The sequence below is a fragment of the Triturus cristatus genome, chromosome 9 (assembly GCF_964204655.1).
Source record: "Triturus cristatus chromosome 9, aTriCri1.1, whole genome shotgun sequence".
Classification (NCBI taxonomy): domain Eukaryota; kingdom Metazoa; phylum Chordata; class Amphibia; order Caudata; family Salamandridae; genus Triturus; species Triturus cristatus.
This window is the reverse complement of record NC_140592.1, coordinates 91,812,450-91,839,643: the sequence shown is the minus strand read 5'-3', so window position 1 is coordinate 91,839,643 and position 27,194 is coordinate 91,812,450. Positions and strand designations below refer to the sequence as shown.

Sequence of the window (27,194 nt, the reverse complement as noted above, 5' to 3'; positions counted from 1 at the left end):
CATTAGCTAGAGTTTGAGTTATTGGCATTGTAATTACAATTGTGTTTTATCGAACTCTCAATACTTCACTGAGGTTCTGTTTGAATTCAACAGATATTGTTATATCTTCTGCTTTGACAACAGCAGGAAAATATTCTGCCGGTCTATAGTGGCATGTCATTTTGCTGAGGTGCTAGGGAACTCTGGCTCAGTATGTTTCCAGGTTCTAAGCAGTTTTTGTTGCAAAGTTAAACTCTGATCATTTGGGAGTCAATGACTGAAATGATGGTAATGTGCGACTCATGTGCTGCAATCCTACAAGGACTAGTCAGGTGGCTAGGTTAACGACTGGTTCAAATTGTCTCATTGTCTTCTTGGGTGACCTCGTTACATACTGATTAAATAGTCCGTCCAAGACACCACCGGCGTGTGGACTAGGTTTTCTTGAACTACTACCCCTCTGTTCAGGGTAGTGTCCAGGACACAAGATTGTTCAACAATGAGTGTGTGATTTGCAACTAATAGTATAGTCTGGGATTGCTTCCTCTTGCAGTGCGGAGAACTGCCTGTTCCTTACTATAGAGTACTGATTAAGTCAATAATAAGGACTGTTATGCATGGTGTGCTTCAAGTGCCTAGAAATGGAATAAACCATCAAGTGAAATCTAAGCAAATTGATATCTGAAACTGAGGTCTGCAGAAAAGTTCAGACTTCTAGGTCTTATTGTAAATGGATGGACTCACAAACTACTGAACAGAGCAAACAGATGAAGGTAGACGTATGCAGAATGCAGATATCCACCAATCAAACTGTGTATCAGAGTAACCAGCACAGTGATGTGCGTGATACTTTGCATTGCCAATCTCAAGTGGTCATTTAGTGATGCAACTTGACTTGCTCTGAAAAATGATATTTGATAATGATGATGATGACTTGCTCGGAATGGCTATGTTAAAGGTAGCAGAAAATGAGCCTGTGGGCGTAGATCGACATTTAGAACAAATATCCAACTTTTCGGGAATTTACAGAGGATTCCAGGACTACTTCTGGGAAGGTGTACCTATCCCAGGCCTAGCTCTGAAACCGTTTTATGAATCCCAAACTTTATAACATGCCAAGTGATTTATCATGTGTAACTGTGCATGGCGTACATGTACATCAGCACAAATACCTTGCATTAGTGCAACTGTATTACTTTTTCCTTGAAACCGTTCATTTATTAGCATCATTTAGTGTGTGCCATGCAGCCTTCCTCTACAACGGTAATAAACGCTACCATGACAGGAACGTGGGATGTATTTGACCTTTGTTTGCATTTGGGAATTTATTGCCAGATTACCATTCCCGTGCCCTGCAAATATTTACAAACCAATCGTGTGTGTTTTTCTCATCTAGTGGGCGTCTATGCGACACTTCAGTACGATACCACCAAGTTGACAGTTATGGATCATGTACATACCATATTCGGTTATTGTCATTGGGAAAACAGCGGTGGTTGAAATACGGCATTCAGAACCATGGAATCGTACCGGTGAATTAATTATGTTATATAACCAGAAGTGACGCAGACAGTAACGCCATTCTCGTGAATTGCAGATTTTTAAGCAATAAAGAGCGTAAAAGACTATTTTAACAAAATAGATAATGAGGTACAGATGGTGTATTTACCCAACTCAATATAACTGACTTTATAAATGAAAGAATGAATGGTCCTTCGGAAATGCGAACATCTGTCTGTCTTACCTACAGATTACTTACAGATAACTGCAGCTGCGCGCGGCGCTCAGGTCCCGATTGGGACTGGGGAGTTTCCTGTTTAAAGACTGCTGTTTGAAGCACCCCATCAGCTCACAGCACCTCGAATCTGCTGTTTGTTATCAGCTCCATCACCCACGGGCAGGTGTCAGATGCACAGTGAAAAAAGCAAAAGTCTGGGCGACCTACAAATGCATAGACCTCGGCAATTAGAGAGCTCCGTAAAAGCTACAAATTGAAAAACATTCTGTAAAGAAATGCAACCCTGAGATCCGCTGCTGTGTCTCTTCATATAACTTTATTTTCAAAAGACCGGCGAAGGGGATGCGATAAACAAATCTCGAAAGATACCAAGTATTATGTCATATTCTTAAGCAGACGGCGCTCTCTAGATTGCTATTATTCTATTGTACGGGTGCGCTCTCTTTTCTAATGGTTCTTTTTCTTCTACATACACATCTCGCTCAGCTTGGTGGACTCTAGTAAAAGGAGAAGAGTGCGATCTGTTTCTAGTACTCGGTCCCTGATCCGGTGTCTGTCACTATCATCAAGAAATACCAGGGCTGCGACTTGTTTAGTCGATACATCTGAATGGAGTACGTCACCACGGATGGGTATGCAGCTCAGTGGTAGAGCGCATGCTTCGCATGTATGAGGCCCCGGGTTCAATCCTCGGCATTTCCAGATTACATATTTGTATTTCACGAAAATGGATTTATGTTAAACCATTGTGCCTCATACATTTGCTGTGCACGAAATATAAATTGATTCAGTAAACAGGAGGGAAACAGTGTCAAAATGCGAGTTAGCTTGCACAGATTGCGAAAGCTCGCGGCCGTTAACCTATGAAACATTTCATGTGCGTTTGCAATGATTCATAAGACATCACGTAGAAAAAGCTGACATGCAATGTCTGGTTTTATTAGTTCAGCTGGTATGTTTTGAATTTACGCATGGTTTCAGAGGCGGCTCGTTCCACAGAATGAATTAAAGTCTTAATTTGTTTCAGTTTCTGATTGTCTGCCTTCTAGTGTGAGCGCGCGGTGGGAGCTTGTGAGCGCGGAGAGGAGACGCTATGCGTGTGCACAGCGCCTGTCCATGCGCGCACATGGTTCGTCTCCCTTCGTTTTTTTTTAAACGTATTTTTATTGCAGAATCACAGAGTTAAGTATAAGAACTCCATACTAGCAACCTACGCCCACCAGATATCTCAGAGCCCCGCCTCTTTGTAATCCTGTACACAGCCATTTAGCCCACATCCCGGAGGCCGGGCGGCACAACATTACCATTCTCTGAGTATCGTAGCCATCCTGTCACAATAGAGCAGGTCAACCTCCCAAGGCAATATCTGCTTTTCTCCCAGCCGCCTCAATCCCCAGCTGTCCGTCATTATACTACTACAACACCCCGATAACTCCCCCCTTCCCCACCCTCCCGCCCCCCCATTACTGCTGGCGGAGGCCCCGATCATGAGGTCTAGCATACTGTTGCTACTGCTGCCGGTTGTTCGCCTGTGGCACCTAGGCCTCGTGGAGCCCCTCCCTCCCGGTCCTCCTGCTCTGTGCTCTCCAGCCGGTTATCCTTCAGAGCCTGTACTATCAGCTCCCATGCCCTCACCCATTCCAGTCCCTTCTCATCCCCTGCCCTGGTCGCCTGTCGCCTCCGAAGCACACTTTCGCAACTAGCCCACTTCAGCAACTCAGCCATCCATCTCCCATACGACGGGCCCTCCCGGGATTTCCAGTGCCACGTAATTTCTCTCTGGGCCAGCATGAGGCCCAAGTCGATGAATTTACTTGTCACTTTCGTTTTCGCCGTGTGAGGGAACCAGAGCAATAAGCAGGCCGCCATATCAAACTCCACCTCCCGGTCTGTGACAGCGTTCAAGAGTTCCCCCACCTCAGCCCAATACGTCCCCAGCCGGGGACACCCCCACAGGAGGTGGTCGAGCTCCGCTCCGAGCTCCATACATCTCGGGCACGCCGCATCCTGCACCTTGAAATGCCGTTTAATCCTCCCCGGAGTCAGATACGCCCTATGCAGCACGAAGAAGTGCACCTGCTGGAAGCGGGCATTCCTACTCCCCTTCCATGTCCTCCGCATCACATGACTCCATACCGCGTCCGGGATGGGTTTACCTATACTGCCCTCCCATTTCTCCTTCAACGCCGTGAGCGGTTCCAACCCCTCCCGTAACAGCCTGGAGTGGATGCAGGTGACCGCCTTAACTCTCCCCGCCGCCATCACCACATACTGGCAGGTCTGAACCACCGCAGGCTCCACTAGTCCCTCCCTCCAGTGCCGTTGCACCGCCGCGCACACCGCCGCGTGTAACAGGTAACTCCCATCCGGGAGGCCAAACTGTTCCTGTAGCACCCCAAAATGGTTTGTCTCCCTTCGTGCACCAAAGGTGCAACAATAGAGTCTCGCCAAGCGAAGCAGCTGCGCTCGCTAGGCGAGACCTAATAAATACAAGCATTGGCATAGCCAATAGGTCTCGCTTTTGGGACTTTATAAGTATTTAGTTATGCAGCACAATATCCTTGGTGCAAAACCATCAACTGTTGCATGGCTAAACACTTATAAGGTCCCAAAGGCGAGACCTATTGGCTATGCCAATGCTGTATTTATTTTTTTTGCGCGCGTATCGTTGAACAGAGAACAGGCGAGGGGACATAAGCTCTTGAAAACAGTACTGGGCCTTACATGACATGGAGCCGTACCTTGCTCCGGTACATGATATGAGGGACAGATTTGTCTTGGCTAGGTTCAATAACTTGCTGAACCATCTCTTGGCATCACCGAGTGGGTGGGCTCACTCTTGCTCCATGTTGCCTTGCTGTTGGGACAATAGGTACCCGCAGGACACTTTACATGTTATGTTGTGCAAATATTTGAGTGTGCCAAGAAGGCAGTTTGTTTTTCTGCTAAGCACCTTGACTTTTATCCAAGTACTTCCTGCTCTTATGTATTTGAAGTTGCTCCCTAATTACCATGTACTATATGCCATCACCTCTTTTTTTTTTTTTACAAGCCACATTGAGGTCTAGTCTTTGTAGACCGAATGATATACTTTGCTGCTAACGGTAGTTTTTTTGTATCTTGTCCTATTGATGTTTGGTAATTAAATTTTATTTATTTAAATGTTACGCATGTGTTTTATATTTGCACTGTAACTTTTGCTGGGTTATCTTGTTCTTTAATGGTTGTTTTTGCATGCCGAATAAAGATTTTATGATGAATCTTCACTGGATTTACCTTACTGAATTAAAATTTACACCGACAAAAAACCCATTATTATTTAAATCTGTTAGCATTAAAGGCATATATCAACTGAATTTTATTTTTTTCAGGCAGCTCTAACAATACATGAACTGGAGAGAACTAACTGCAGTTGGCCTATTGATACCAATGGCTTGTTTTTATGTAGAGCTTCATTGTGCACTTCTGTTGTTAAGTACTTTAACAACGTGTTACTATTACTCAATATGATGGGATTTCGGTTAACGTACCTCTAAATGATTGCAATTCGCATTGCTCGGATGCGAGCCCATAGCACGCAAATCGCCAAAGATGTCAGCAGTGAGCGTTTAGATCAGTGCGCCTTCTTACCTACTGCCTTTCATTTGACTGCTCATTGCCAAGAAAAGTCACCCTCGCTTCTTGTTTACCTTGAATGCCCTTTCAGTTGTGCATGCCAATATAATAGCAGCCGCTGCCCGCGAGGGCCACCAGCGCTGATGTGTATTCCACCCCAAGCCAGACTGGAGAAAACAACTCATTACACGCTTATCAGATTGTGCCAGTTCCCCACTGAAGGTCAGCTGCAGGTGCAGGAGATCAGTAATGACCAGCAGATCCGTGGTGTGAATCCGGTTCTCCTTGTAAACTCCACGAGCTGGTAGCTCAGTGTGTTATCGCACCTGCTGCTGAGATCTCATGTGATGTGTCCGTGCCTTGAACCTCATTCCCCGGGTGCTGAGTGCAACCGCCGCAGCCCTCCACCTACCGCTTCAGGGCTGTTGCCAGACCCCAGGCAGGAAGGAAGGCGGGGTCTGAGAGTGTGGGGTGTTGTGGTTAGGGGGGGCAGGGGGTGGGAGCATGGGCTAGGAGAGGCTGATAAGAATGCTGCTGCAGACACGTGGTCCATCCTCAGCAGTAGAAGACGAGTCAAAGCCGGGGGTCCAGCTGCCCAGGAGAAGAGAGGAGACAGTGGCTGCGCTGCCTCAGAGAGAGTGTCAGTGCTTATTGGCGCCTCTAAAAAAAGGGAGGACGCATTGGCAATGCCAAAAGGTCTCGCATTTGTGAGTGTTAGAACTATTGGCTTTGTAAATGACAATGTCTTTTACCCAGGTGTTATGGTGGGTAGTGGATGTGCATGATGTGGAGTATAATTATTAGTTGTGGAATTGTGTGGAGTGGATGTTTGTAGTGGAATTATGTGGCACGGTGCGCAGAGAAATTATGTGGATAGTAATTGTGTTATGAGTGTACTGGAATTATGTGGAGTGGGATTGTGTCATGGATTGTCATTATGTGGAATGGTATTTTGAGTTGGAGTGGTATGTTGTGGAGTTTAATTATTTGGTGTGCTGTTGAATTGTGTGGCATGCTGTGGTATTTGATGATGTGGATTGGATGTATGTGGTGTGTTGTGTAAATGTGTTATTGAGTTGGTGTGGAATGGAAATGTGTGGAGTGGAATTGTGTTGCAAAAATTTCTTATCAAACTAATTTGTCAAAGCAGATCCACCGTGCTCCAATTTTAAACATAAAGTCGTGCTTGCACAGCTACACAAAATGTCCCTCAAAGGGTGTAAGTCGTTAAAGCTTGGTGCAGTGTACACCCCTTAATTACAGCTAATATTTAAGTTAATGAATCAAAATTAAAACGACCCAGAATCCATTGAATGCCCACGTGTCTTTGTTACAAAGAAATGTGCAATTAAATAAAGTTACTGGTGACCATGTGACACGCTCCAAAGCTCTCTGGTTGTTTGTGCATCTACTGCTGTGATCAGGTGATAGCCACGTGTAAACAGAGCCCAAACTCTTTAATAAAATGATAGCATAACACTCACGATCTAGGTGTGCTTCAAAAAAGACACATTGCACCAGCAGTGAGTGAGGTAGCTCAGTGTGTAGAGTGCCTGCTGCTGGGAGTGCCATAAATGAAAGAAATATACCAAGCCGCACCATAAATGTTGTACAGATAAATATTAATGTAAAGGCTTGTAAGTTATGAAGTTTCACAACATTCTCAATCACTTAGTGAGATAGCTGAAAGGTTGTGCGCGTGCCGCTGTAAGCAGGCCAAAGCCTAGTGTAAAGAGGGCCCAAACTGTTTATTAAAACAAGAGTATAACGCCCACAATCTTAACGGAAAAATATGCTTTAGAAAGATAAACATTTATAAGTATTACACCACCAGTGAGCGAGGTAGCTCAGTGTGCAGAGCGCCTGCTGCCGAGAGTGTGCTATGAATGAAATACATATTGTAAGCGCAGTACTGAGGAGTGCCATAAATGTTGTAGAGATAAACATTAATTTAGAGGTTTGTAAGTTGTAAAGTCTCACGGCATAAGGTACCACTGAGTGACATCGCTGAATGGTTGTGCATTTGCTGCTATCTGCCATGTATAAACAGGGCTCAAACTCTTAAATAAAACAAGTAACTACTTTCAACAAGAGGATGGATGGTTTGTGTGGCATGTATCGACTCAGCTAATCGGCCTACATGGGCATTGAGAATGAGAGACAGTCATTCAGTACCATGCCTCATCCTGATCTACACGTGCAATGTACATCGGATTGATTGCATAAGTAGTGTTATGGGTATTTTTTGTCAGACAATGCAACAAGAAGGGATGCTCAGCTCCTGAACATGCTACGCCTGCAATCGATTGTAAATAGGCGAGCAAGTCTGTATTTTAAAACTCAGTGGAACCGACCCGGGCTGCTGACTTGATCTACTGAGTGAATCGATGTGACTGTCCAAACACCCCCACACTCTCAAACCAAGGGGCTTTTGAGTAGTGGTTATAGCATGCGTGGCGGATTACACGTACCTGTGTATCTCGAAAGTCTCTGAATACACAGGACTGGATTTTCTATTTGTAATGTATGTAAACTGTATGACACATATGACAGACATAATAATGTTCAGTCATGTTCAGTGCAGTTGCATGTTTTCTGCTTTTCTCTTGACGGCAGTTTCTCATATCGCCACAGCATAAGCCTTGGTTAGAGTGGTAATTGGGGACCCTTGGACATACGTGCATAGGCAGAAGCACACACACCAAAAAAATCAATTGCCAAGCAATGCTGAACATGAAAAGCTACAGACTGTTTATGCTGTAGTGGAGCGCTCCCTACGACGTGTCCCAAACTCTGATTTCTCACAGCCATGGCCTATCACTGGAACAGGAAGTACATCGCAGTTAATACTTTCAAGGAACAAGTCCCCATGACTCGCACCCCATTTGAAAGTTTGGCTATGAGGAAAAAGACGTCCCGCTCAGTGCAGCGAAAGAACAAATATCACTAGGAAAAAACACATGAATGTTTTCACAGCATTTCAGACGCTTGGATGAACCAGTATTGACATGCAGCTCACATATTCCTCAAGGTGACTGCAAAACACACCCCGCTCACCCCAGAAGAAGCGGTACAAAAGAGGGTGGTGATGGACGGAGCATCAGAACCAATCAAACACTCACACCCAGTCAACAGATCTGGGTTTGATCCATCACCGTTCTTTAGCCCACTCTGCCACCCCAGTTCAGACATGGCCATATGCAAATCAGTCTGACCCTGTGCCTCATGGGAACAGTCCAGCCCGAACTGCCAAGCCATGCCTTCCCTGGACCGGAAACAAGCTTCCTAGGACCGGTTTCTGGCATTTCAGCCTTCTTCAGCCAGGCTTGCTTGAATCCAGTGGCAAAGTGAGCAAGGGACTCACGTCTGAGCATACCCTGCCAACTTATGGCGAATAAAGCGGTACAAAAGAGGGTGGTGATGGACGGAGCATCAGAACCAATCAAACACTCACACCCAGTCAACAGATCTGGGTTTGATCCATCACCGTTCTTTAGCCCACTCTGCCAACCCAGTTCAGACATGGCCATATGCAAATCAGTCTGACCCTGTGCCTCATGGGAACAGTCCAGCCCGAACTGCCAAGCCATGCCTTCCCTGGACCGGAAACAAGCTTCCTAGGACCGGTTTCTGGCATTTCAGCCTTCTTCAGCCAGGCTTGCTTGAATCCAGTGGCAAAGTGAGCAAGGGACTCACGTCTGAGCATACCCTGCCAACTTATGGCGAATAAAGCGGTACAAAAGAGGGTGGTGATGGACGGAGCATCAGAACGAATCAAACACTCACACCCAGTCAACAGATCTGGGTTTGATCCATCACCGTTCTTTAGCCCACTCTGCCAACCCAGTTCAGACATGGCCATATGCAAATCAGTCTGACCCTGTGCGTCATGGGAACCGTCCAGCCCGAACTGCCAAGCCATGCCTTCCCTGGACCGGAAACAAGCTTCCTAGGACCGGTTTCTGGCATTTCAGCCTTCTTCAGCCAGGCTTGCTTGAATCCAGTGGCAAAGTGAGCAAGGGACTCACGTCTGAGCATACCCTGCCAACTTATGGCGAATAAAGCGGTACAAAAGAGGGTGGTGATGGACGGAGCATCAGAACCACCATGCCAGAAACCGGTCCTAGGAAGCTTGTTTCCGGTCCAGGGAAGGCATGGCTTGACAGTTCGGGCTGGACTGTTCCCATGAGGCACAGGGTCAGACTGATTTGCATATGGCCATGTCTGAACTGGGTTGGCAGAGTGGGCTAAAGAACGGTGATGGATCAAACCCAGATCTGTTGACTGGGTGTGAGTGTTTGATTCGTTCTGATGCTCCGTCCATCACCACCCCTTTTGTACCGCTTTGTTCGCCATAAGTTGGCAGGGTATGCTCAGACGTGAGTCCCTTGCTCACTTTGCCACTGGATTCAAGCAAGCCTGGCTGAAGACGGCTGAAATGCCAGAAACCGGTCCTAGGAAGCTTGTTTCCGGTCCAGGGAAGGCATGGCTTGACAGTTCGGGCTGGACTGTTCCCATGAGGCACAGGGTCAGACTGATTTGCATATGGCCATGTCTGAACTGGGGTGGCAGAGTGGGCTAAAGAACGGTGATAGATCAAACCCAGATCTGTTGACTGGGTGTGAGTGTTTGATTGGTTCTGATGCTCCGTCCATCACCACCCCTTTTGTACCACCCCAGAAGAAGGGCAGTCGCAAAAGGAGGCCTGGACAACGGTCACTAAAAAGCAAAACAAGGCCAGCAGACGGGATACGGAGCCAGCTAGCAGAATTTAGCTCAGACAGCCTGAAATGCCTCATGGGAATGCTACTTCAAAGGGGAAACGAAATGGGCAGCTGTGGCAACAACAATCAAAACATGAACCAAAGCAAATGAAAACAAGCCCGGCGGAGCGAGGCGCGCGTGCTTGGCGGGAGCGGACCCTTTGAAGTAGGATGCCAAACGGATTGCATGGCGGCACGATGCGCGCGATTGTGCGCGTGCTCGCCATGCAATCCGCTTTTCTGAGCACTTTTAAAAGCCCCTTACTATAGTCTCGCTTTGCGATCGCTTAACCGATAACAAGGAGAGACCTAAAAAGGTATGACACATGCAAGCCATGGACAAAGGATATGAGAGCGCTGATGGAGCAAGCAAATGGTAAGCTGAAGCCCGCAGACTGAAAACAAGTCTCTTCGAGACAGCACATGCACTCTAGCTGAGACCGAAAAAGGAGAAGAAAACCACAAGGGTGACTACTGCAAGGTAGGAAAGATTGGAATGAGAAAGCAAAATAGAACGAAGATATATAACAGCAAGAGCAGAATCAAGAGAAAAATGGAACGAGCAAGTGCAAGGTGTGGAGATGGCAGTAAATGGAAAGTACAGGAAGCAGGAACAGGAAAATACAAAGAGGTAACAGAGGGAAAGGTAATGGGATAAATGAGTCAAAAGGATAGAGAGACAGAGAAATACCAAAGATTGGGAAAAAGAGCATGTGCTGGAAACCTTAAGATAGAGGTCAAACGAGATCAGAAGACCAAGGGAAATGGATGGAGCAATATAGTGCAAGTTGGATAATGAGTTGACAGGGGTGGTAGAGACATAGCAAGGAGCATGTAGATACGAGATTGGAAGGACTGACGGCAGAGTGGTCGGGTTAGGTGTTAGCCATGGAAATCAGCACTGGCAAAGACAATGGGTCTCTTCTTTGGGACCTATTGACTGTCAATGGGCCTTAGCCATGTTGCACAGCATCTCTGAAAAAAATACACACTTTACCAGGATGGTTGTGTCATTTGTAGGCACGTGCATCTATCATTTTAATTACATTTATCATTTTATCTAACCATTCAAACCTAAACATCTATCATTTTATTTACTTAATCATTAAGTAATTGAGTTTTTAGCCACTTGGTTTCAGCCATCTGCCCAATAGAACCCTTATTAACAATGACCCTTTTCACCCCCGATCATCCCAGTTGCTAACGCCAGAAAAAAGAAGAAGAGCGATGTTAGCAAACTGGAAAGCAAGTGAGTAGAGCCCTAGGTATCTGCGACTTTCTTGATAACATTGTCCACCAAACCAAGTGAAAAACAGTTACACAATGGGATAGGACTTTTGAGGGAGTTGGAGATGAGCAGAGCTTCAAGAAAATCCCTAAGAGAAGCTAGGCTTGCAACCCCAGTCACTCTGGAGCTTGGCACCTACACATTCCTACAAACTAATGACCATGTGGCTGTCTGTCAGCGTGGAAGACTTATCATTCATCAGATTTTTAAGCGGCATGTGGCTTACACCATTATCTAAACACTGCCCACTGACTGATATCCAGCTTCCACTTAACACAACACTTCTAACTCTCATCCACCCATTATGGACCATGTCTCTTGCAGATTATGTATATCCCATAGTCCACACCACTCCAGTTGCATGCTTGCCTTTCCTAATTATGCAATTTGGGTAGTCGAAACCATAACCAAAGATGCCATGTCTAATGGATACTCACTTATACAGGGTCTGTTCAAGTATCTCTTCTCCACCTTTGGGTGGGGCTGTAGGCTCCCAAATAAATAAGTTACTTTCATTTGGTACCGCCCTTCCTTATAGATAGGGGTCTGATGGTTATTTCTTACATAAACAGATCTAGAAGGTCTTTCAACAATACTGTAGTGCCTGGTTCAGGTGGCACAACTCAGCATCAATTAGTTGGTAATAAAATGATGATACTAGTTTCTTGCAACTCTTCACAACCGTGTTCTTCCATTATTGCTATGACCCCGTGCAAAGTGTGGTCTTCATGCTGTGGCAGCATGGAAGCTTTCAAGGGTTTGCATATTGTATGTGGTGTTGTGCAGACTAGCAAGACAATATTGAACGGTAACACAAGAACATATGCAATAGTTAGGAAAACAAGAGCAGTTTGGGAACCAATAGGAACCCCAGGAAGGTTTTTGCAGCCACTGGTGCATTGAGCCTCCCTTTTCTTTATTAAGCAGTAGAACCTACAGGCGGTTTGGCACATGCAACTTTGCTTCTCACAACATGCCAAAACACAGATGAGCAGCCCTCTGGAATGTTAAAGCAACAGGCACACATATTGCAAGTAGTTTAGCCCGGATGGCTGCATCCTTACACATTATTTTGTCTTCAATGTCCGAAATTCCCAAGAGATCTTATTTGCTGTTGCTCACAATTGATGGGGTAACAACACTCACAGGAAGACGAATGGACACAATCAGGGGCTGCATCTGGTGTGGCACAATGATTTGCTGATGCAAAGAAATAAGACTTTAGTGTACTGTAGCAGACCTGCTAGTAATGGGATTTTAAATGAGGTACACTCTAAAACAGTGTGCAAAACCTGTGGATTACTTGCTCATTTATAGGGAAAGCGAAGTCGTAAAAATCAAAGTGTGGCACATTTTCTCCAAACCTCCATGAAACGCTACTCATTTCCCTGCTTTTCTTGAAAAGGTCTAGATTGCCCACTCTTTGCGAAATGGAGAAGGTATTTATACCCTTAGAGCTGCAACTTCCAGCAAACACTTTGTCATTTCCTGTTTTGACAGACCAGGGTCAGGAAAGCAAGGTAAAAGGATGTTCATTGACTTACCCAGGATCTCACCATTTAGCGATAGGGAAGCCGGGATTGGAACTATGTCAGATAGTGTTTTCTCACCAGTGGCCTCAGGGTAATACTAAATATGAGAAGGAAGAACCCTAATTTTTAGTCAAATGTGGAAGTTTCTAAGGACAATTTAGTCTTCCATTCTTGTTCAAAGGTTTTCATTCACATCTGCAAATCTTTTACAATACACCCCCATCATGACTTTAAGGGCCGCAACAATAGAAGTTTCATTGAGATCAATGGAAGACACACAGTCAGCCCCTCAACATCAATTTTGTAAACCAATGACGCAGATAATGGCCTTTGGTATGCTCTGATGCCACCGATTGTACAGCATGTTCTACTTTTAAGTTAACTGCATTAATGAAAGTCCTATTGATACCATAGGTGGTGTGTTGCAACGGTTAGGTATTTGAACAGTAGGGGGAAAACTGGGTAGCAGTGCAAGGAGAATTGTGCATCCTTTAGCATTTCTTGCGGGTAGGCCACGCAAGGTTGTTACACCACTGCTCCTGGATTTGGGTGAAACACTACCCCATCCCTTTCCCCAATAGGGTGCCTGGGTGCATTAAGATATTTGAATAAAGACCCTGTGTTTTCTATATTATGTAAGACAAACATGCTTGATATGGACCCCCCCTTGCATTAACTTGAGTCGGAGTCGTGTGGTATATCCTGAACTTTAAGAATATGGGAATCAATGGTGCTGGGGGGAAAAGCATAAGAAACTATCCCAGCTTATCGACAGAGCATTCCCCAAGACTGGGCATGGTAGGGCCTGTATTTGAAGGATTCACATCTTCTATTTTCTGCTGTTGCTAATCAGTCTACCTTGGTTGTCCCCCACTTTTGGAATTTGTATTTTGCTAGCTCTTGCTTCAGTTCCCTTTTATGGATGTATTTGACCATCTGCTGAGCTGGTCTGCTCGAGTTTATTCTACTCCTGGTATGCGATTTGATATTAAATTTGTTTCTTACAATGACCCACTTGCAGATAAACTATGGCAGTTTTGAAAATGGGTAAGAGAGACTTTTCTTCCCTGCTTTTCCAAGTAAACTAGTCTTGTTGTCCATTAGAATTGTGTTCAACTCCTAAGCAACTGATGGGTTTGGTGCCTCATGGGCAGATCACATTACTTTTATATCTTCAATTGTCCCATATGTCCCTGTGCTCCACAGCCTGCATGTGCCACGTCTATTATGATACCCTGAGGCAAAACAGTAGGTGGTGTTCAGCATATTGTTCTTGACCCACAATATCACCTACATGCTGACCTGGTCAGTAACCAACACGTGATCTTACAATTTTTCCAATGTTTGAGACCACTAGCGGTTTACACGAGATCTATTAAGGAATGGCTGATCTCGCGTTTGCTGTCAAGTGAGGGCAAGATGTCATCATATCCAATAGTTTCATCACTGTCCTCACCATCGAAGATACACAGGTCTGCTAAAAGCAAGTTCATTTAATGCTTGCAAATTTCTTTAAGGTAGGGTACTTCACTGCTTAATATGTATCTAAATCTGCCCCAGGAAAGATTCTTATTTCTCTAGGAGGGGGAAGATTTTTTCTGATTTACTATGAGCCCCAGCTGATGAAATAAACAATCTTCTGATTATCTGCCTTGCATTGGTTGACATTTTTACCTTTACCAGCCAGCCGTCCATGTAGCGATACACATGAATTTACTGTCTTCTGAGGAGAGTTGCTATGACTGCTAGTGTTTTGATGAATGATCTTGGTGCAAGCTACATGGCAACTGGCAACACTTTGAACTGATAACCATTACAAACCCGAGGTTTCTTCCATGTGAAAGTTGTATAGGGCTGTGGAAGTATACATACTATAAATCTAAGATTACCAGGTAGCCTCCTTCCTCTAATAGGGATATGAGCTCTTGAAGCTTCGTCATCTGGACCCTTTGGGTGAACTGGTTGACAAACCAAAGGTCCCGTATTGAATGCAGAGTTAAGTCATGCTTTATGATCCAAAAAACAATACTCCAGTGTTGGATTCCTCTTTCGCTCTCTATTGCCTCTTCCTGCAGTCGTTCTTGGTTCCCCAACTGGAGTCCCTGTTCCCTTTTGAATCTTTGCTACTTGTTAGAATTGTAGGCATTTTTACAGGAACGAATAGTTTACCGGTCGGTGTAGTTTTGCAGCTTGAAGATCTTTCTGGATTCACTATGCTGTGCATTATTCTGCGGTCTGGTGGTTGGGTCCGGAATCGTAGTCTCTTTTGTCTTTTTTTTTGTAGCCCAGGTGGGCGTCGACGTCCCACCATTTGGTGTACCTCGTGACGTCGGCATGCTTCCTGCGGAAGTCCCACCTTGGGGCGCCATCTTCGGTTTCTTTTTTCCCCCTTTTCTTTTTTTTTTTTTTTTTTTAACCCTAGGCGTTCTTTAGTATTCTCCTTTTCCAATGTATCCACTTTCAGTATTCTTTTGTTCTTTTACTCTGTCCTTCCACCTTCCTCTCCTGCCTCATCTTTCTGGCGGAGGTGGGTGGGTTCGCTAGTGAATCCAGAAAGATCTTCAAGCTGCAAAACTACACCGACAGGTAAGAAACTATTCGTTTTGCAGCGTGAATCTTTCTGGATTCACTATGCTGTGCATAGACTTTGTAGCGGTTTGTCATCTTTGTGGCGGCTGGGTGGAAGATGAGCGTTGGTCGTTGAATATATGTTGAAGCACCTTTTGCCCTACTTGTGCTTCCTTGTTCATTTGTATATCCACGCAGTAGTGCTTAGTGAACGTATGCACTGAAGCCCATGTTGCCGCCAGTCATATGTCTTGAATGGGTGTGTTTGCCAGAAAGGCAATCATTGCTCCCTTCTTTCTTGTGGAGCGTGCCCGTGCCCCCTCCGTTAGCTCTTGCCCTGCCTGTTTGTGGCAGAATTGTATTGTTAGTGCGATCCATCGTGCGATGGTGCTTTTCGTTACTGGTCTACCCAGGAAGCTGGTTGCGAAGGACAAAAAACTGCTTGCATTTCCTGTGCTCCTTTGTTCTCTCGATGTAGTGCATCACCGCTCTTCTAGCGTCTAGAGTGTAGTGCCCTCTCTGCGTTTGGGACTGGGTTTTGAAAGAAATTAGGTATTTGTATAGTTTGGTTCATATGGAAAGCTGACACGACCTTCGGCATGAAGTGTGGGTCAGTCCTCATTACGACTCGGTCCTTGTGTATTTGGATGTAGGGCTCTTGCAGCGTTAACGCTTGCAGTTCGCTCACTCTGCGCAGCGAGGTTATTGCTACCAGAAAGGCTGTTTTCATGGTCAGCATTTGTAGTGAGGCCTTGTGGATGGGCTCAAAGGGCGCCTTCATAAGTTCCGTCAGGACTATGTTGAGGTTCCATGCCGGCGGCGGAATCCTCTTTCGTGGCGTTATCCTTTTTGCCCCCTCCAGGAATCTCTTTACTACTCGTGACGTAAAGAAACTTTCTCCCGTCTCACCTCGAGTGTAGGCCACAATCGCCGCTAGGTGTACTCTTAGCGAAGACGAACATAGTTTGGCTTTTAGTAGATGCGTGAGGTATCTAAGCACCGTTGACTCCCTTGTCAACTTATTTTGCAGTTTATTTTTTCTGCACCAGAGTGTGAACCTCTTCCACTTTTCCCCATAGCATTTCCGTGTGGTCGGTCTCCTTGCCTCCCGGAGCACTCGCATAGTGCTTTGAGGTAGCTTAAGGTGTGCAAACTCTATGTCTTCAGGAGCCATGCCGCTAGGCCGAGGCTCCCTGGCTCTGGGTGTAGAACTTCTCCGTTCTGAATGGAGAGCAAGTCTTTTGTTTTTGTGAACTTGTGTGGTGGCCCCTGTGCCATTTCCACTATTTGAGAGTACCATGTCTGTCTTGCCCACAGTGGTGCCACTAGGATCAGCGTCATGTTGCTGGTCCTGCACTTGTTGAGTACCCTGTGTATCAGTGGTATCGGTGGAAAAGCGTAGGCAAATGTTCTTGACCAACTTATCCATAGGGCATTCCCCTGGGATAGTTTTCCTGGTTGTCTGGATGCGAAGTTTTGGCATTTTGCATTCAGGTTTGTTGCAAACAGGTCTATTGTGGGTGTGCCCCACATCTTGAATAGTTTTTGCGTTTCCTGCCCATTGAGTTCCCACTCGTGGCATGCTGAAGTCTGCCTGCTGAGCCAGTCTGGTTCCACATTGTCCTTCCCCGGTTGGTGTATGGCAAGCAGGTCTATTTTGAGCACGATGGCCCATCTCCAAATTTCCTGTGCCAGGTTGGACAGGGGGAACGATTGTGTCCCTCCCTGCTTGTTTATGTAGAACATAGTTGTAGTATTGTCTGTTTGTATCAACACCCTTTGGTTGTACAGTTTTTTCTGGAAGGCCTTCAGTGCTAGCAGTACGGTCTTTAATTCCAGATAGTTGATGTGTCTGACTGCATCTGTTGGAGTCCACAGACCCCTCACTCTAAGCTTGTTCATATGTGCTCCCCATCCTATCTGGGATGCGTCTGTGGTGATGGTCACTGTTGGGCTTGGTGGTATTAAGGGCTTCCCTATTGTTATGTTCTCCCTGTTCCGCCATGCTATCTCTTCTTGCACTGCGTGCGTTACAACCACTAGATCCTCCCAACTTCCGTTTGCTTGTGACCATTGCTGTTGCAGCCATTCCTGGAATGGTCTCATGTGTAGGTGCACATTGGGAACTAGGTGAATGCATGACGCCATCATCCCCATGATCTTGCTCGCTGTTCAGTCAGAGCTCGCCCCTTCTGGTAGAGGCGCGTCTCCTTCAGTAGGGCTAGTGTCCTTCTCGCTGGGCATCACCGTTCTCTTTACGGTGTTGATCTGCGCCCCCAGGAAGATCTTCACTTGTTCTGGTTCCATTGATGATTTCCCCCAGTGTATTGAGAACCCCAGCTTTGTTAGTGTTCTTGTGACACGCTGTGCGTGTTCCTCGCATTTTTTGCATGCACTTGCCTTAATTAGCCAGTCGTAGAGGTAAGGATACACGTGAATCCCTTCCCTCCGCAGTTACGCTGCTACTGCTGCAAGGCATTTGGTGAAAACCCTTGGTGCGGACTTTAGACCGAATGCCAAGGTTGTGAATTGGTAGTGATCCTGGTTGATGGTGAAACATAACAGATTCTTGTGCTGCCTGTTCATTGGGATGTGCAGGTAGGCATCTTTGAGATCCACGGTGAACATGAAGTCTCCGTCTCTCATTTGTGGGAGTAATTCTTGTTGGGATGTCAATTTGAATTTTTGCGTCCTTACGTACTTGTTTAGGAATCGTAGAACCAGGATGGGTCCTTAGTGTTTCGTCCACCTTTGGTACCAGGAAGTAGTTTGAGTACACTCCCTTGTTCCTTTCTTTGAATGGTACTGGTTCTATGGCCTCCTTTTGGAGTAGCTGTAGTGCTTACTCTACGAGTGGAGGAAAAATCGGAGTCTTCCACCCACCGGTGTTGCATGCTCGTAGGCGTTTGGTTCGTGTAACCCTCTTTTGTTGGTTCCTTTGTGCTCTACCCTTGGAGGGATGCGGTGGGTGAGCACTCTCCTCCGTGCGAAGTCACTTTGAGGCAGGTTGGTCTCCCCCCTCTTCTTTGGCCTTGTCCGTTTCCCCTACTGCGAAAGGACTGACCCCGAGGCTGGTACTGCCATTTGTTTCTGCGGCCCCTGTTGCCCGTGACCCTCGCCTTGCTGGAATGTTTGATGTGACGTTACTGGCTGGCTTCCTCCCCTTCCGTAAGGTCTCCTTGTCGGGGTACCTCTTCTCATCCCTCTGAATTGCAGGGCCCCCATGTACCTCGCCGTCTCATTCTCTTTTTTGAGTTGGGTGAGTTTCTCATCGACTGGTGCCCCGAACAGCGTTTCTCCGTTGAAAGGGGTGTTCAGGATGTTGTTCTGTACCTCTTGCTTGAATCCTGAAATTCTGAGCCAGGCCTGTCTCCTTTCAGTGATTCCTATTGCCATCAGTCTGCTTGATGTCTCTGCCCCGTCCAACGCTGTTTTAAGGCATGTATTTGCTATATTCTTCCCCTCTTCCACTAGATGCGAAGCTCTTTGTTGGTATTGCTAGAGGAGATGCTTGATGAGGTCCCCCATTTCGTCCCAATGTTGGTACTGGTGCCTGTTCAGTAGTGCATTGGAGTTCGCCATGCGCCAGTGCATTGCCGCGTTTCTCTCTATTTTCCTGCCAGTGAGGTCCATTCATCTGCTCTCCTTGTCAGGAGGTGGTCCAGAGGTTGCCGGAACATTGGCCCTCTTTCTGGCTGTAGATGCGATAATTGAGTCTGCTGTGACAGATCCCTTGATGTATGGAGGGTCCTGAGAGGAAGGTTTATATTTTTTCTCTGTTCTGGGTGTGATGGATCTGCAGGTTACAGGGTCCTTGAACGCCTCCTTCCCCTTGTTCATGACACTCAAGCATGGGGAGGAACTGGCTCCTAGTTCGGATGGGGAGCAGAGTCGAGTAAAAAGTCCGCATTCGGTTTTTCCTCCTCTAGTTGAACGCCAAAAGCTGCTGCCGCGCTCTTTACGGCCATGTTGTAAGCCCCAATATCATCTGGCGGCGAAGGCCTCGAAGGATAAGTCTCCACGGGCTCTTCTGGATTTTCAGCGTCTAGGTCCTGCCATTCCAGGTCTTGCGTCGTCAACGGCGCCGAGCCGTAGTTAGATTGCTGTCCCTCCTCTTCTTCTTCCTCATAGTAGAGATAATCTTCCTCTTCTTCTGGAGTTCGACTGCTCTTCGGCGTCAAACTCGCCCTGCTCTTCGACCTCGACGATAACCGTCGGTGGTTTCGTTGGGATTGTAAATTTCTTCATCTTCTCGTCGAATTCCTTTGAAGGATGCTCTCCATCTCTGCCTCGAGCCTTCTCTTTTTCTTCTCCATTTCGAAGGCATGTTCGGCGTAGAGCGCTGGCCTATTCGACAGAGCTTGCGTTGACGCGACCTTGTCCTTTGTCGTCGAACGCCCAACCTCGTGGGCCTGTTTCGACGAACTTTGTTTTTCGGTGGCCTTCGGCACCTGGGAGTCCTTCTGAGGATCCGCTGGGCCTTTCGCCCTTGGATCCACTCGCGGTCGTCAAAATTTTCAGCACCGGTGTTCCTTTCGAGGACTTAGACTCTGGTTTTCGAGAGTCAGTCTCTGTTTTTCGGGGCCCTTTCTGGGTTTTTGTGCTCGACGTCTTCTTATCGGTCTCTGCGACCGTGAAGTCATCAGGTCCCTCGGCGACGTTGTCTTCATGGTCGGTGGAGAGGCCCAGGTCGTACAGAGACCCTTGCCTTCCATGTTGTAGTTGGCTCTCCTCTGCCTCTCTCTCACCCTGAGTGTCTTCGGTGTGAAGGCGGAGCAGGCGTTGCAGTCTTTGCTCTCGTGGTCGACTGGCAGGCAAAGGTTGCAGACCGGATGTTGGTCCTTCTGCGCGTACTTGTGGTGGCAGTTACGGCAGAATTTAAAAGGTGTTTTGTCCATTCCTGCGCTCAGTGTCCGAGTGCGCATTCTCCGTTGGACGTCGAAGATAGAGGTTCTCCTCCTTCTTCGTCGTCCCGGCTCGATGTTCTTCCTGTCTGTAGTCTCCTTTAATTTTCCTCCGATGAAACTCGTGCTCTTCTTTCTTCGTTAAAAAAATCTGGAGCTTCTCGGTGACGATCCAGACCCAACGGCGGAAAAAAGAATCTGAAGCTGGCGCCCCATGGTGGGACTTCCACAGGAAGCATGCAGACGTCACGAGAAGTACACCAAATGGTGGGACAGACGCCCACCCGGGCCGAAAAAAAAAAAAAAAAAAAAAAAAAAAAAAAGACAAAAGAAAGACTACGATTCCGGACCCAACCACCAGACCGCGGAATAATGCACAGCATAGTGAATCCAGAAAGATTCACGCTGCAAAGCTATATAAAACACCCAGGTCTTACACTGTTTAGCACCCATACACAGCACATGATTCTGAATTTTGGGATTCATCTGTTACACAGACACCAACATCAAATTGTAAGAATGTTAGGTATTAAGATATACTTTATCAAAAAGAGATCGGATTAGTAGCAATGCTGGATCTGACTTTTATTAAACCTGTATACAATTGCTAACGTAAAACCAAGGATTTATACTCTAGATAATTAAAACTACAGAACCCACACAACACTAAATATTTTATAGGCTATGTAAAGGATGATAGATAGATATGTTCCAAATTACTACCTACCCGTACACAATAAATAAATAATTCACACTGAAATGTGAAATAGAGTTGTACAGCAGAAGTGTGTCTTACCATGAATTGTTCATCTGTAAACAGAGGTTTGCCAGTTACTTTCTTGAAGCGTTCTGTTGGAAATCCACAACTCTGATCAGCCAAAAACTCCTGTACATTATTTTGCCTATTTGAGAAGGATCGAAAAAGAGGATATGAAACAACCAATTTACTAATTTAATTTACAGACATGTTTCGATATGCAACATAAGCCCAAATGTTAACTTCCAAGCAGATAAATACATTACGCTGCCCTAAATACAAAGTAATATACTCACTATAAAATAAAAACATTGAAGAACAAGATAACCTTTTCAGTCGTTCATGCCACAACATTAAGGTAATCTATCATGGCTGATATTGGGGGAAGGGGCAGACTCGGTAAACATGACTAACCCTGGGCGTAGTTCGCGAAGTAGAGCTACACGTAGCTACGCAAAGTGCACCTCGCGAGCTACGTGTAGCACTTCGCGAACTGCGTAGTACCCTGTTCGCACTGTGAAAGATGCCGTTTTCAATCATTGCACAGTGCCGAATGCTTGTCCGCACTGTGCAATCATTGAAAACGGCATCTTGCACAGCGCGAGCTGTAGTTTTCTGCTGCTCTAATAGATTTTTACTTGAGCGGCAGGTTTCTCAACGCGAACTGGTAGTTTCTCATCGCGAGCGGTCGCGAGCATACGCGACCACTCGCAATGAGAAACCTTACCTCCCCGCGTTGAGAATCTCGCCGGGAGGTTTATTTTCCACGCTCGCGATCAGCAACTTGATGTTGCTGATCGCGAATGAGGAAAAAGTCTCGCCGGGATGTCATTTTGCTTGCAAAAAATGACCGCTACGCGTGTTTGCACTGTGCTACGTGCAATTCGTGCAGTGCGAAGTAGCGCAAACTATGCAAGCGTAGCATAGTGCTTTGCTCAGGCTTAAACATGACAATTAGAGTAGCCAGTCAGGAGCTCGCCACTCTAAGGTTTGATATAATTAGACTTTCCTGTTTTCAGTTTCTATTTTTGGTAAATTCTGTTGGGGTTTTTTTCAGTGCTTTTAATACCTTAAAAAAACCTGTAGTGATCAGTGGTTATACATTTCCACGCCATAAAAACAACAAAGTGTTTTTCCAGTGTTTATGGAACGTTTTGCTTTTATTATTGCTTACTTTCTGAATTGACAGTGCATGGCATATAGACAGTGTACGTACAGTGTACGAGTCCAAATACATTTTTACAAAACAAATTTTGTAGTACAACATCCGTTTGTTTTTTTGTTTATGTTTACGGGATTTATAGAGCGCATAGCTGCCCATGGGCTTCCCAGAGCATGCAATACTTCTTCAGTGAGTCTTTGGTCATCACGCGCGCTCGCTCTTGCCTTCCTATGTAAACTTTTATCTGTGAAAAGGCCCTCTCAACATTGGCACGAGGCAGGCATTGCCAAAACAGCCAGTACACAATTTTCTCACTCTGGCCACTGACACAGCTCCCCATGCCAATACTGCTGAACCTGAAGATTGCGATTCTCTGGGACAGGCTCTGCAATATATGCCTTGAACTGGGTGCATATGCCCTCAGTTATTGAGGGTGTCAAAAATGAAGCAGTACTTTTGAAAGTTCTGAGAAAATTCCCCCTAACAGAAGGGATCTAGAACTTGTGCAGAGTACCAGAGTGAGGCTTCATGGACTTCAAATGCCATGGTTGGTGAAGGGACATTTCTATGCATGATTGCAAGCCATTACTCATGCATTGTAAAATAAAATTTCCTGAATTGCTCCTCAATATTTCTTTGCTCACCAAGTGGCAAGCATTCCAACATGGAATATATTGCAGTGCCAAAGTCACTAAAAGTGTCTCCCACCTACTCGCAAGGATATGTTTCACATCTATACCAATTTTGCTGAACACTTGGTAGACAAGGGTGCTTTCAGATTCTTATTTTTTGATTAGGTCATTGTTGATTATGAATGCAGTAGTGTACTTTGTTCTTTTTCCAGCAACGCCGAGTGTAATGCATCGCGGGGCTGCCTGTCTTGCCGGTGCTCGTCTCCTGCCAACTCTCCCTCGCCTTCTACCGATCAAGGGGGGGACCGGCTCTCTGCATAAATCCACGTACGAGGAGCTGCGGACTATCGGACCCCCCCTGGGCGTTCACCCACAATGGAGGTGTGACCTTGGGCCGGCTGGCAGCTCAGTTATCGTTGCGGGGCTACAGCGAGTTGCTGATCCGACTTGATGGCCCAGCTGCTGCCTGCGGATGCGGGCGCCAACTGACCTTTTGCCTTGTCGGGGGCGCTCCTCCTGGTGAGTCCGTTCCAACTTTCTCCGCGGGGCTCGGAGGTGTGAGGTGGTCATTTGCAGCGGCCTGGCAATGCTGTGCATTGCCACTGCAGGGGTCACGCTGTGAGGAGTGAGCAGAGGGCCCCTTGCACATGTACACTGGGCTCCTATTGCACTTGTAGGAGCTTGCACGGGCAGGAGGCTCAGCGCTATGACTCTGCAGGCCCCATATATTGGCACAGAGATTGCCGGTTAGATTGGAGCTGGAGGCATTGCAAACCTGCTCAGGGTTCTAGGACAGTGTCTACTGCCAACTCTCCACATATGCTTTAACCTCTACTGGCCATTGCTTTGCAGAACTACCCTAATAGAGGTATGGCCTACGTTTGTTTTTCATCCACGGGAGTTACAGATGTTATGCAGCATGCTCCTCAACCTGGTTTGGGACTGGCTGGGGCATTGACCCTGTTCTGTACAAGCTTGACTGGCCTCCTACCTCTACCCAGGTCTTTGCATCAATATTTACACAGTGACCGCTTCCCTAATTAACACTCCACTGATATTTCACTGACAATTTCGCTCTGGTGGTTTGTAGTGGACAGTGGTCCAACCACATACAGAGCCACACATCTGGCACTGGCTTGGGATGGTCTGGTTATGCGCAAGCCGTGCCCTGTTATCTGACCGAGGTGGCGAGCTACAGCAGGGTGTCGGACACTCTCGAAGGGTTCCTACGTTGGGACACTTATGCTCATAACTCCTGCTTTGGGGGACTTGGAAGAGTTAGATTCTTGACTGCGACAATCTTACTCAAGCCCCTGAAGTGGCGCAGCACTTTGCCACTAAGGAACGCCAGCTTACCATTTCTCTGGTTGACTCTGCGACATCGCTTGCGACGAGATGGGTCGGACTAAGGGCAAGAACCAGGACATGGAGGACTCTAGCTCTGCCTCAACCGCTATTTCTGTGGAGATGGTACCACCCACAGCTGGGGAAGCCCACCTAGACAAGCTAGATTTAATTCTACAGGAAATTCACCAATCTTGGGCGCTGATAGAACAACAAATGGGGGCTCGGACAACGGACATCGCTGTAAATCGTGATGATCACAAGAAATTAGCCAACAAGGTTGCTGCTAACAGAGCGGCAGTACAGGACCTTCTCCCAAAGCAAAAGGAACACTCCACTGAATTGGAACGACTGCTATACCAGGTAGTGCAACTCCAGGAGCGGGTCGAGGATGCGGAGGGCAGATCGCTTCACAATAATGTGCACATTATTAGCTTGCCGGAGAACATGGAGGGCCAAAACACTACGCTTTATATAGAAACCCGTTTCAAACCTCTTATACCACCTGTACGCTTGTCTGATACCTTTTGCATTGAGAGAGCTCACAGGGTCCCCGCATGTTGGTGGGTGCCGGTTATGCCGCCGCGACCCATGGTAGCTTGGGTATTTCACTATAGGGACCTTGATGTGATCCTGCAAACTGCAAGAGAGAAAGCTTCGATACTAAAAGACAATGTACGCATCTCTCTGTTCCCTAACTATACCATCCATGTGCAGAAGCGGAGAGCGCAATACCAGGGGATTAAACGACACTAACAGGCTATCAATGTACAATACGCCCTTCTGTATCCGGCTAAACTTCAAATACTACACAAACAAAAAAGTAATTTTTTCGATACCACAACGGAGGCATGGGAGTGGATCGAACATACCTTCCCGGACCTGACCATTGACTCATCGCACCGACAGTCAGGAGGAATCCAGCCCAGGAGGAGACAATCACAGTGCCGGCGCACTAAACCACAGCGATACGAGGATGATACTACTCCAACAACGGCATAGGCCCTGGAGGACCAGAGGAGGGCTATCATCTCTGCTGCTACCTTTAGAGACACAAGGACAATCACAGACTGCGAATCCTCTACAGAAGATGCGGGCCAATCTGAGCTAGAATGTAGCCCGCCCTTATTTTCGTCCTGTCATTGCCTATGGATAATGCACTCCTCAACTGACAGCCCCGCAGATTGATTCCTTAGAACTGCGTTGATTTTATAGGATAGGGCGGACTTCCCTCGCTGTAATTTGTAAGTTAGTATAATGCCGCTGGCTGGGATTAAACGAGGTGCCCCTGCTGAGCAGGTAGGACAATTACTTGGACTTTATATACTTCCCACTTGCAACAGATTCATGTGTGTGGATTCCCCCCCCCAAGTGGGGGTGGGTGCCAGTGCTGTGTTTTATATAGGGGTGGGTGCCAGTGCTGTGTTTTATATATATCCTTACTGTAATTGGGAAAATGGAGGGTGGTGCCTTGTTTGGGCCCGGGGCCGGGAGGGAGGCTGTTAGCCCTCCCTGTCTTGCTTAGGTAAGAAGACTGCTGCGAAGTACTAAAGAATCCCAACGTATTTTTTTGCCATGACCCCCATTGCAATTTCAAATGCTTGTTCTCTTTATATTTGTGTGTGTTATTTTAGTTTGGTCGCACTTAGTTCCGTAGTTTGACCGTGTATTGGGGTGTTTCAACGGGGGTGGGCGGGCCGGTTCTCACTGCAGTTTTCCTTTACCAATCGGTTTTGATGTGCCCTAACGGCTAGTTCGGATAAAGACGGCAATTGGCTGCCTCCCTAGGAATAAAACCCCAGGATTGGATGGCCTGCCTGTGGAATTTTATGCCACTTATAGACCGCGGGCCCCACAACTTCATAAATTATACACGGAAGCCTTTGAGATGGGCGAACTCCCCCCTCTAAAATACAAGCATTAATAACACCACTCCCTAAACCTGGGAGGGACCACCCACTGCTAGCCTCATATCGTCCTCTCTCTTTGTGCAAAATTTTGGCTAACCACGTACAACCCTTAATACCGAGGCTGGTACATATTGACCAGTGTGGCTTTGTCCATGGACGCAGGACATCCTTGAATACACGCAAATTATGCAGCATTATGTTTTCCTGTAATGAGGAAACATCTGAAGCTGGCTGCATAGCGCTGGATCTCACTCAAGCGTTCGACACACTGAGTTGGGACTATATGTTGTCCAGACTATCGAAATTTGGGATCCCGCAAGATTATATTCGCTGGCTCAAATTGTTACATCACTCCTACAGCAAGAGTGCATACAGGAACACACATCTCGGAACTGTCCCACATACAACAAGGTGCTAGACTGGGCTGCCCTCTCACCCATTTTATTCGCCCTTGCCCTCAAACCACTGACTCAAACTACGAGCGTCCTCTAGAGAATGGGGGAATAGATATCATTCATACCCATCATGCTCCGTCTCTTTATGTGGACGACATTCTATACTGCAGGAATGTGGGGAATAATTTATACCCTGTAGCAAGCTTGTATACACCATTTGAATGCATAGCTGGCTTGGCAATTGATTACGAAAAGTCTCAAGCCTTCTCCTTAGGCTCCGATATACCTGACCCGACTATACCATTTGGGCGTCATGCAATAACTATTGCACATACCACTTTTAAATACTTGGGGATTCAGATATATAGAACTAAAACAGATTTGATCGAAGACAATCTGCATAAAGCTATTCGGTCCCCGAGAGCACAAAGTACATTCAGACTCACTGTTTATGACCTATGCGAGCTTGACACACTATGTCAAAATATATTGGCCACCCCATGGTACAGAACCGGACACTCATGAGCTGGTTCATTTGATGTACCTTATGGGGACTGGTGGCCACTTAACAAGGTGGTTCTACAGGGGCATGCGTGTTCACCGTCCT

The 27,194-nt window shown here is 46.5% G+C and overlaps 1 protein-coding gene across 1 annotated transcript in view; it reads right to left on the bottom strand.

Annotated features, from left to right (window-relative positions):
* LOC146797465 (protein SSUH2 homolog) overlaps nucleotides 1-27,194 on the bottom strand; it is a 219,989-nt gene that overhangs the window by 43,618 nt on the left and 149,177 nt on the right. Inside the window, exon 11 of the mRNA XM_085624491.1 lies at nucleotides 21,184-21,289. Within this exon, the coding sequence (XP_085480617.1) occupies nucleotides 21,184-21,289 (106 nt within the window). The remainder of the gene's footprint in view (nucleotides 1-21,183; nucleotides 21,290-27,194) is intronic.